At 45.1% G+C, this 12,091-nt stretch overlaps 1 protein-coding gene across 1 annotated transcript in view; it reads left to right on the top strand.

Annotated features, from left to right (window-relative positions):
* LOC120040201 (transient receptor potential cation channel subfamily M member 5-like) overlaps positions 1-12,091 on the top strand; it is a gene marked incomplete at its 3' end in the record, with an annotated part of 63,041 nt that overhangs the window by 24,438 nt on the left and 26,512 nt on the right. The window contains 11 exon segments of the mRNA XM_038985446.1: positions 3,932-3,999; positions 4,138-4,303; positions 5,536-5,716; positions 5,964-6,130; positions 6,321-6,498; positions 6,881-6,945; positions 7,277-7,462; positions 7,625-7,724; positions 8,046-8,164; positions 8,444-8,794; positions 10,191-10,340. Of these exon segments, the coding sequence (XP_038841374.1) occupies positions 3,932-3,999; positions 4,138-4,303; positions 5,536-5,716; positions 5,964-6,130; positions 6,321-6,498; positions 6,881-6,945; positions 7,277-7,462; positions 7,625-7,724; positions 8,046-8,164; positions 8,444-8,794; positions 10,191-10,340 (1,731 nt within the window).

The raw sequence follows: 12,091 nt of genomic DNA, 5'->3' as shown, positions 1-12,091 counted from the left end.
CTCACACAGTCCCTCCTGCCCCACATTCAAATAAGACCCGCCGAGACCAGACTCACCTTTACATAAAAAAGTGATTGTGACAAACTGCACGCCATCAGTATGTCTTAACCCTCTACTGCACATCAGTGCCCTCAGACAACACAACACCGTTTGGTAGCTTACTTTGTGTTGCCTAGGGCAACGTTGTGCCATACCTCTACTTTGTTGTGTTGCCTAGGGCAACGTTGTGCCATACCTCTACTTTGTTGTGCTGCCTAGGGCAACGTTGTGCCATACCTCTACTTTGTTGTGTTGCCTAGGGCAACGTTGTGCCATACCTCTACTTTGTTGTGTTGCCTAGGACAACGTTGTGCCATACCTCTACTTTGTTGTGTTGCCTAGGGCAACGTTGTGCCATACCTCTACTTTGTTGTGTTGCCTAGGGCAACGTTGTGCCATACCTCTACTTTGTTGTGTTGCCTAGGGCAACGTTGCGCCATACCTCTACTTTGTTGTGTTGCCTAGGGCAACGTTGTGCCATACCTCTACTTTGTTGTGTTGCCTAGGGCAACGTTGTCAGTTTGGCTACTTTTCAGGGCAATATCATGCTCAATGAAAGATTTGATGTAAAATGATGGGCTTGGTCAATATCATACATAACCTCTGATAGTGAGGACAGTGACCGAGAGGAAGACTGGACCCCAGAATCAGGTTTGAGAAGCAGTGAAATACCAGTTTGAAATATTTTTGGGGTGAAAAACCTAAATGTTTACAGTATAGGATTAAATTAGTTGGGGGGGGGGGGGGGGGGGGGGGGGGTGAATCTTTGCCCATAACCTGTCCAAACTATTGGCCATGATCCAATACATTTTACTGAGTGGCCAAATACAGTAATAAGCTGAAGCTTGTTGTTTTTGCTGTGCAGGCATGGGCCTCGAATCTCTTCCCATTTCTGATGATCATCTTTTATCAGACATCCCAGACAAATGAGCATTGTCAAGCAATGTTGACTCAGATGCAAATTCTTAATCGCTGCCAGTAGGAGACAAATCTTTTATGGTTCTTCTTTTTCAGCAGTCTAATCTCATCTGACAGCCAACCCTCAGCTCAGTCTAGGGAAGAATATAGGTTAAATGCAGCAGTCTAATCTCATTTTACAGCCAACCCTCAGCCCTGAGGTGAGTGGCATCCATCGATTGAGAAGAAAAATAAAAGCCAGCGTCTCCTTTCAGTTACATGGAGCAACTTTCCTGGTATTTAACTATGCAGCCAATGAGGTTAACCTCTCCTTCTCTCCCTGTCCACCTAACTCCCTCTGATAACATCCCGTCTCATTCACATCCTTATAAGAGCTGTCCTATTAAGGTACATAGTGCAGCAGTTACATTTGCCTTTGATTATAGTTGGTAGTAATGTGTATTGATAAAGAGGTGATGACAGTGTGATATAGTTGGTAGTAATGTGTATTGATAAAGGGGTGATGACAGTGTGATATAGTTGGTAGTAATGTGTATTGATAAAGGGGTGATGACAGTGTGATATAGTTGGTAGTAATGTGTATTGATAAAGGGGTGATTACAGTGTGATATAGTTGGTAGTAATGTGTATTGATAAAGGGGTGATGGCAGTGTGATATAGTTGGTAGTAATGTGTATTGATAAAGGGGTGATGACAGTGTGATATAGTTGGTAGTAATGTGTATTGATAAAGGGGTGATGACAGTGTGATATAGTTGGTAGTAATGTGTATTGATAAAGGGGTGATGGCAGTGTGATATAGTTGGTAGTAATGTGTATTGATAAAGGGGTGATAACAGTGTGATATAGTTGGTAGTAATGTGTATGGATAAAGGGGTGCGGACAGTGGATTTATTCAGGTCTCTTGAATACATAAGCAGGGAAGATCATGATATGAAAATATCTCCTCCAAGTAAACATGTTTGACATTGCTTCTTGGGGAACGTAGTATCCATATTTCCACTGACTGACTAATGCATGGGCCTACATAGTTCAATATCTTGCTCAATATGTTTTTATATGAGTTGTAAAACAGTCATGTTTAGCTTGCTAATTAGCACACTCACTAATTTGTTTTTTAAACAAATGAACAAGCTAGCTAGCACATTATCTGACTCTGCTCTTTGTTCATTTGCTGGGATTTGTCACCCAATGTTTGTATATTTATTTTTTAATTGTTGAACAAATGTAGGGTGTGAGGCAACATGAGCTTCGAAGCCCTCCCTGCTGCGCGGGGCGTCGTACACCGCTGTGTCTAGCTTTCATTCTACAGAGAGCTTGTGGTTCACTATGACGACAGATCTCAGGAAGGAAGCTTTTTGCATGCAGAGCAAAAATGAAAATGCTAACTGCTTTGCATGTAACACAGATGGACTCATGTAGTAACCAAAAAAGTGTTAAACAAATAAACATATATTTTATATTTTCAATTCTTCAAAGTAGCAACCCTTTGCCTTGATGACATCTTTGCACCCTCTTGGCATTCTCTCAACCAGCTTCACCTGGAATGCTTTTCCAACAGTCTTGAAGGAGTTCCCACATATGCTGAGCACTTATTGGCTGCTTTTCCTTCACTCTGCGGTCCAACTCATCCCAAACCATCTCAATTGGGTTGAGGTCGGGTGATTGTGGAGGCCAGGTCATCTGATGCAGCTCTCCATCACTCTACTTGGTCAAATAGCCCTTACACAGCCTGGAGGTGTGTTTTGGGTAATTGTCCTGTTGAAAAACAAATAATAGTCCCACTAAGACCAAACCAGATGGGATGGCATATCGCTGCAGAATGCTGTGGTAGAAATGCTGGTTAAGTGTGTGTTGAATTCTAAATAAATCACTGACAGTGTCACCAGCAAAGCACCATCACACCTTCTCCTCCATGCTTCACGGTGGGAACCACACATGCGGAGATCATCCGTTCACCTACTCTGCGTCTCACAAAGACACGGCACTTGGAACCAAACATCTAAAATTTGGACTCATCAGACCAAAGGACAGATTTCCAGCAGTCTAATGTCCATTGCTCGTGTTTCTTGGCCCAAGCAAGTCTCTTCTTCTTATTGGTGTCCTTTAGTAGTTGTTTCTTTGCAGCAATTCGACCATGAAGGCCTGATTCATGCAGTCTCCTCTGAACAGTTGATGTTGAGATGTGTCTGTTACTTAAATTCTGCTAAGCATTTATTTGGGCTGCAATCTGAGGTGCTGTTAACTCTAATGAACATATCCTCTGCAGCAGAGTTAACTCTGGGTCTTCCTTTCCTGTGGCAGTCCTCACGACAGCCAGTTTCATCATAGCACTTGATGGTTTTTGCGACTGCACTTGCAGAAACTTTCAAAGTTCTTGACATTTTCTGGATTGACTGACCTTCATGCCTTAAAGTAATGACGGACTGTCCTTTTTCTTTGCTTATTTGAGCTGTTCTTGCCATAATATGGACTTGGTCTTTTACCAAATAGGGCTATCTTCTGTATACCACCTCTACCTTGTCACAACACAACTGATTGACTCAAACACATTAAGAAGGAAAGAAAATTCAACAAATGAACTTTTAACAAGGCACACCTGCTAATTTAAATGCATTCCAGGTGACTACCTCATGAAGCTGGTTGAGAGAATTCCAAGCATGTTCAAAGCTGTCATCAAGGCAAAGGGTGGCTACTTTGAAGAATCTCAAATACATTTAGATTTGTTTAACACTTTTTTGGTTACTACATGATTCCATGTGTGTTATTTCATAGTGTTGAAAATAACAATAATAAAGAAAAACCCTTGAATGAGTAGGTGTGTCCAAACCTTTGACTGATACTGTAGGTCTAAGCTCTTGGAGATGCCTCACACCTGTCATCAGCAGCAGAGTGACTGGTGAATGATTCTGGGTTAGATTTACCTGGCTGTGGGGTAAAGGTCATGTTGTGCACTATGGGTGCTGTGTCTATAGGGGGCGATACCGCTGCAGAGACGATGCCCACGATGCGGGGATGTACTGGAGTGGTCACGGGAGCAAAGGTAGGAGTGGTTTGTGTTTGTTTGTTTGTCATAGTGGATTGTGAATGACCGGACTGTAAATACTACTGTATATGATGTACAATGTTTCTATGTGTATAATGTATATTCTGTATGTATAATGTGTCTGTTCTGTGGCAGTGCGCTGTTGGCCTGCCGTTGCTACTCTCAGCTGGACGAGGCCGTGGAGAGTGTGGCAGAAGGCCGAGGCCGAGGTGCTAGCAGAGGGGACAAGGAGAGGGGCCACTGGGCAGCAGGACGAGTGGGGGACATTGACTTCACTGGCACCAGTAGGACAAGGGGAAAGGTAACACTTTTACAACCACAAGGCAACACTGTTACAACCACAAGGTAACACAGTTACAACTACAAGGTGCTATAACCACAAGGTAACACAGTTACAACTACAAGGTGCTATAACAACAAGGCAACACTGTTATAACCACAAGGTGCTATAACCACAAGGCAACACTGTTATAACCACAAGGTGCTATAACCAGATGGTAACACTGTTATAACCACAAGGCAACACTGTTATAACCACAAGGCAACACTGTTACAACCACAAGGTGCTATAACCACAAGGCAACACTGTTATAACCACAAGGCAACACTGTTATAACCACAAGGCAACACTGTTACAACCACAAGGTGCTATATCCAGATGGTAACACTGTTACAACCACAAGGTGCTATATCCAGATGGTAACACTGTTACAACCACAGTTGGAAATTGTTCCGTACCACCATCCATATTGGTCCTATCTAAGAGACAGTTCAGTGATCACAGACTGTGGTCCTGGAGAGATACATTTCAGCATGTGCAGGACTGTGTTCCATTCCAGTATGTGCAGGACTGTGTTCCATTTCAGTATGTGCAGGACTGTGTTCCATTCCAGTATGTGCAGGACTGTGTTCCATTTCAGTATGTGCAGGACTGTGTTCCATTTCAGTATGTGCAGAACTGTGTTCCATTCCAGTATGTGCAGAACTGTGTTCCATTTCAGTATGTGCAGAACTGTGTTCCATTCCAGTATGTGCAGAACTGTGTTCCATTTCAGTATGTGCAGGACTGTGTTCCATTTCAGTATGTGCAGGACTGTGTTCCATTTCAGTATGTGCAGGACTGTGTTCCATTTCAGTATGTGCAGGACTGTGTTCCATTCCAGTATGTGCAGGACTGTGTTCCATTCCAGTATGTGCAGGACTGTGTTCCATTCCAGTATGTGCAGGACTGTGTTCCATTCCAGTATGTGCAGGACTGTGTTCCATTCCAGTATGTGCAGGACTGTGTTCCATTCCAGTATGTGCAGGACTGTGTTCCATTCCAGCACTAACATGGCCTGAATTATCAAAACAATGCAGATTGATAATTAATGCATATTCTCACTCAGTCATTTCAGCTAAAGTTATCCATGTTTACCGTCATTTTACAAAACTATTTCAGGTCAAGAAAGAGATGAAAGAAATATGAAAGAGGACCTATTCCTTGACTATGTACATCTCTCAGTAAATACCACACTGTGCTTCTCTGTCCAGTTTGTGAGGGTTCACAGCTCCACAGATCCAGTGTTAATCTACCAGATGCTGACAGAGCAGTGGGGACTAGCCCCTCCACACCTGGTGGTGGCTCTGGTGGGGGGAGACGAGCTGGCTCAGATGAAACCCTGGCTCAGGGACACCGTGAGGAAAGGACTGGTCAAGGCTGCTCAGAGCACAGGTGGGACACACACACACACACACACACACACACACACACACACACACACACACACACACACACACACACACACACACACACACACACACACACACACACACACACACACACACACACACACACACATTCACTGTTGGTTTTACTAAGATAACCGTGGGCAGCATTAAATCAGCCAATGGGCCACATTGAGTTCCCTGCTCTAAAGTGAGCATGTTGGACAAAGTGAGATGACGTTTCTACCTCACAGGTGCCTGGATCCTGACCAACGGGCTTCGCTTCGGCATCACCAAGCACCTGGGCCAGGCTGTCCGGGACCACTCTCTGGCCAGCACCTCCTCTAAGGTCAAGGTGGTGGCCATCGGCATCGCTCCCTGGAACATGATCCACCACAGAGACGCGCTGCTTGCTGCTAAGGTCTCCATACACATCCATGCAGAAGATCATATACTATGAGTTCAGAGTAGATGTGGATTACATTTAACATGTGGGTAGACTAGACAACGAGGTCCTAGTAAAACGTCTATATGTGTGTCTGTGTGTGAGATGCTGAGTTGTTGTTATGCGCTCTGCTGAAGTCTGTTCTCTGACCGACGTCCTCCTGCAGCCAGACCAGCCTGCCGTGGTGGAGCCCCAGGACCTGCCCCATGGGGCGGTGTACTCCCTGGACTGCAACCACTCCCACTTTGTCCTGGTTGAGGAGGACCCTCAGCGCCCCGGTGCCACCAGCGACATGAGAGTCAAGCTGCTGAAGCACATCTCCCTGCAGCGCACCGGTTACGGAGGTGAACCTACTTCAACTTAAACCTACTTACTTACCTTTTAACCTTTATTTAACCAGGCAGGTCAGTTAAGAGCAAATTCTTACTTACAATGACTGCCTATCAGGGAGCAGTGGGTTAACTGCCTTGTTCAGGGGCAGAACGGGGCAGACATTTTTACCTTGTCAGCTCGGGGATTAGATCCAGCAACCTTTCGGTTACTGGCCCAACGCTCCAACCACTAGGCTACCTGCCCCCCCCAACTTATTTGAAGGTTGTTAATGTTTACTGTGCGTCATATTCGACACAGCACACTTGATTTCTTTAGGAAGAACGCTGCTTTTGACTTTAATGAGTGGTTTTAAGGAACAACCAGGGCCCTTGTTGACATTGTGCATCGCTACAGGTGCAGGTAGTTTTGAGATCCCAGTGCTGTGTCTCCTGGTGCATGGAGAACCCCGGATCCTACAGGTTTGTCACATTTTTGGAAAATATTCGTTTTCCATTAATTCAACTTTTCAGTATAAAATGTGTTACTATATTACTTGTCATAAGCATGTATGCACATATATAATTTCATATGACAAGGCCTATTATATATTATGTTGCCATAGCAACTTTTGAATTGATTCAAAGTGTCTATTTAGTCAGAATCATTTGGAGGTAATAATAGAAACATGACAAATCTCACAGTGAATTGGCAGCACATCATAATGCCTTATACTGTAGCTGAGTTACCATAGTTTCTATATTGCTGTGTGTGCTGTTTGGGTAAGCAGTCTTCCTCTGTCTCTGTGTACAGAGGATGTATAGGGGTATAGGGAACGCCATGCCCTGGCTGATACTGGCGGGGTCGGGGGGTGTGGCCGACATCCTGGTCACGCTGATGAACCGGGGCTGCTGGGACATGGACAGCGTTCAGGAGCTCCTGCTAGACACCTTTCCCAGCGTGCACCACAGCACTGACATCACCAACTGGACCAAGCTGGTAAGGAGCAGAGAGAGAGAGAGCAGAGAGAGAGAGCAGAGAGAGAGAGCAGAGAGAGCAGAAAGAGAGAGAGCAGAGAGAGAGAGAGAGAGCAGAGCGAGAGAGAGAGCAGAGCGAGAGAGCAGAGAGAGGTTGACTGACTGACTTCCTCCTGATCTTTAGATCCAGAAGATACTGGACAACGGCCACCTCCTGACAGTTCATGACCCCGAGCAGGAGAGCTCTGAGCTGGACACAGTCATCCTCAAAGCCTTGGTCAAAGGTACTGGATGGAATGCTTCTACTGCGGTTGACAGCACTTACATCAATCCTAAAAAGGGCTTGTACAGAAGCAGATGAAAGATTTCCGTCAAAAGATCAATACATGTCAAATTATGGTCCATATAAAAAGGTTTGAGGAGTTACTGAAAGCCACCCGTCAACATAGAAAAGAAATACGCTCATTCTGTTTTTGATGGATATGAACTTTCTTTCTGAACGGGGGTTAATCCATAACCTTTGACCCCTAACATCTAACCTTTGCCCCCTAACATCTAACCTTTGACCCCTAACATCTAACCTTTGCCCTGTGTGTGGCATGCAGCCTGTAAGAGCCAGAGTCAGGAAGCTCAGGACTTCCTGGATGAGCTGAAGTTGGCGGTGGCCTGGAACCGGGTGGACATCGCTAAGAGCCACATCTTCAACGGGGACGTGGAGTGGACGGTGAGAATGAAAGACAGCATGAGATGTTCCTCCTTCATTCATTCTCTCTCTCTCCTATTGGTCCTGAACTTTGTACTGCTAGTGCTGATTATTGTTTATGTAATACATGTGCAGCCACATTGAGGATCATTAAAAAACGTATCTTACCTTAGTATAATAACAGAATGTAAAAAGCCTATATGCAGCATAAATATTGCTTAGTAAAACAGAATATTAGAATTGTATTGGTAGTTTACTACAAAGTTAGTAATATATAGCACTATCTACTGACCCTCGCAGGCAGGTGACCTGGAGGAGGTGATGATGGACGCGCTGGTCAATGACAAGCCCGACTTTGTGCGTCTATTTGTGGACAACGGCGTGTGTCTGGGCGAGTTCCTGACCTACGGCCGCCTACAGGAGCTCTACTGCTCCGTGTCAGAGAAGAGCCTCCTTCATCTCCTCCTCATGAAGAAGCACCAGGAGAAACAGCTCCTACTGAAGGCAACACGGACCCCTGGACCCCCTCACGACCACCACAAGGCCGAGCCCGGGGACCGGAAGGCCCGCTTCACCCTGCACGAGGTGTCCAAAGTGCTGAAAGACTTCCTGCACGACTCGTGTAAAGGCTTCTATCAGAAGCTGCCCACGGTGGGTACTGGGTAGGCTGTTCCTGAGGTAACACGGAGGGAGTTTATCACATCATGAATCACAGATAGTTCCTCATGGATCACAGATAATTCCTCATGGATCACAGATAGTTCCTAATGAATCACAGATAGTTCCTCATGGATCACAGATAGTTCCTCATGGATCACAGATAGTTCCTCATGGATCACAGATAGTGCCTCATGGATCACAGATAGTGCCTCATGGATCACAGATAGTTCCTCATGGATCACAGATAGTGCCTCATGGATCACAGATAGTTCCTCATGGATCACAGATAGTTCCTCATGGATCACAGATAGTTCCTCATGGATCACAGATAGTTCCTCATGGATCACAGATAGTTCCTCATGGATCACAGATTGTTCCTCTTGGATCACAGATAGTTCCTCATGGATCACAGATAGTTCCTCATGGATCACAGATAGTTCCTCATGGATCACAGATAGTTCCTCATGGATCACAGATAGTTCCTCATGGATCACAGATAGTTCCTCATGGATCACAGATAGTTCCTCATGGATCACAGCTAGTTCCTCATGGATCACAGCTAGTTCCTCATGGATCACAGCTAGTTCCTCATGGATCACAGATAGTTCCTCAAGGATCACAGATAGTTCCTCATGGATCACAGATAGTTCCTCATGGATCACAGATAGTTCCTCATGGATCACAGATAGTTCCTCATGGATCACAGATAGTTCCTCTTGGATCACAGATAGTTCCTCATGGATCACAGATAGTTCCTCATGGATCACAGATAGTTCCTCATGGATCACAGATAGTTCCTCATGGATCACAGATAGTTCCTCTTGGATCACAGATAGTTCCTCATGGATCACAGATAGTTCCTCATGGATCACAGATAGTTCCTCATGGATCACAGATAGTTCCTCATGGATCACAGATAGTGCCTCATGGATCACAGATAGTTCCTCATGGATCACAGATAGTTCCTCATGGATCACAGATAGTTCCTCATGGATCACAGATAGTGCCTCATGGATCACAGATAGTTCCTCATGCATCACAGCTGAACACAGAGTCGTGGCTGGAGAAAAGAAAACCTCACAGATTCCAAGGCTTTTCTGAAGAACAGATTGAAGCCATGTCAAGATGTCCAGAAGAGACACATTTTTCTCTGCATTTCTATGTGTCTGTCAGAGTTCACTCTTCTTCATCCTTACGTGTGTGTGTCTCACTGTGTTTGTGTGTGTTTGTGTCTCTCTTTCTCTGTGTGTCTCACTGTGTGTGTGTGTCTGTGTCTGTGTGTGTCTGTGTCTGTGTCTGTGTCTGTGTCTGTGTGTGTGTGTGTGTGTGTGTGTGTGTGTGTGTGTGTGTGTGTGTGTGTGTGTGTGTGTGTGTGTGTTGTCTCCAGGAGAAGACAGGCAAGAAGGCAGGCCGTCTGTTTAACAACCAGAAGAGCCTGGCTGAGCTGGAGGAGCGCTGTGAGCACCCCTGGAGGGACCTGTTCCTCTGGGCTGTTCTCCAGAACCGCCAGCAGATGGCTAACTACTTCTGGGCCATGGTCAGTCCCCTCCCTCCCAGAGAGTTCTGAAACCTCTCTAATCTCCAGGAGGATTATTCAAATGAAGGACAAGGCCAGTAGTTAGTGTAGGTTTTATTGCTGGCCAGTGTCAATACAGGCAGTTTAAAAGATCATGGATATCATCAGTATGGGGTTGAGCAGGGTGGTGGTGAGAGTGAGTTTAGTACCAAACATACACACTTACTGCACATTAAGACATTTACAGCCAGACACACACACAGGTACTCTCTCTCTCTCTCTCTATTCTCTCTCTGTATCCCCCTTCTGTCTGTCTGTCTGTCTGTCTGTCTGTCTGTCTGTCTGTCTGTCTGTCTGTCTGTCTGTCTGTCTGTCTGTCTGTCTGTCTGTCTGTCTGTCTGTCTGCCTGTCTATTCTCTCTCTGTATCCCCCCCTCTCTCTGTCTCTCTCAATTCAATTCAAAGGGCTTTATTGGCATGGGAAACATGTTTACATTGCCAAAGCAAATGGAATAGACAATAAACAATAGGGAAATAAACATGGGAAACATTAGTGAACATTACACTCACAAAAGGATGGTAAGTCACACACTCTCTCTCTCTCTCTCTCACTCTATTCTCTCTCTCTGTCTCTCTATTCTCTCTCTCTGTCTCTCTCAATTCAATTCAAAGGGCTTTATTGGCATGGGAAACATGTTTACTTTGCCAAAGCAAATGGAATAGACAATAAACAAAAGGGAAATGAACAATGGAAACATTAGTGAACATTACACTCACAAAAGGATGGTCAATCTCTCTCTCTCAATTTCAATTCAAATCAAAGGGCTTTATTGGGATGAGAAACATACAGTTGAAATCGGAAGTTTACATACACTTAGGTTTGAGTCATCAAAACTCGTTTAACAACCACTCCACAAATTTCTTGTTTACAAACTATTGTTTTGGTAAGTCGGTTAGGACATCTACTGTTTTATGGCTTTAGAAGCTTCTGATAGGCTAATTGACATAATTTGAGTCAATTGGAGGTGTACATGTGGATGTATTTCAAGGCCTACCTTCAAACTCAGTGCCTCTTTGCTTGACATCATGGGAACATCAAAAGAAATCAGCCAAGACCTCAGGAAAAAAACTGTAGACCTCCACAAGTCTGATTCATCCTTGGGAGCAATTTCCAAATGCCTGAAGGTACCATGTTCATCTGTACAAACAATAGTACTCAAGTATAAACACCATGGGTGTCACGATCATCGTATAAACATTCAGACCAAAGCGCAGCGTGAAATCGGTTCGACATTTTATTAGAAGTGAACCGCACAAAAAAAAACAATAAAGAGCAAACGACACGTGAAGCTATGGAGTGCTCACAGGCAACTACACATAAACAAGATCCCACAAAAAACAGTGGGAAAATGGCTGCCTAAATATGATCCCCAATCAGAGACAACGCTAAACAGCTGCCTCTGATTGGGAACCATACCAGGCCAACATAGAAATAAAACAACCTAGATTACCCACCCTAGTCACACCCTGACCTAACCAAAATAGAGAATAAAAAGGCTCTCTATGGTCAGGGCCGTGACAGTACCCCCCCCCCCCCCCCCCCCCCAAAGGTGCGGACTCCGGCCGCAAAACCTGACTCTATAGGGGAGGGTCCGGGTGGGCATCTAGCGTTGGTGGCGGCTCCGGTGCGTGGCGAAGTACCCACTCCGCTCGCGGATCCGCCAACATCGGTGGTGGCTCTGGTGCGGGACGAAGAACCCGCTCATCCCGCGG

Source organism: Salvelinus namaycush, unplaced genomic scaffold (genome assembly GCF_016432855.1).
Source record: "Salvelinus namaycush isolate Seneca unplaced genomic scaffold, SaNama_1.0 Scaffold335, whole genome shotgun sequence".
NCBI classification, from domain to species: domain Eukaryota; kingdom Metazoa; phylum Chordata; class Actinopteri; order Salmoniformes; family Salmonidae; genus Salvelinus; species Salvelinus namaycush.
This window is presented reverse-complemented; position numbering and strand designations above follow the sequence as displayed.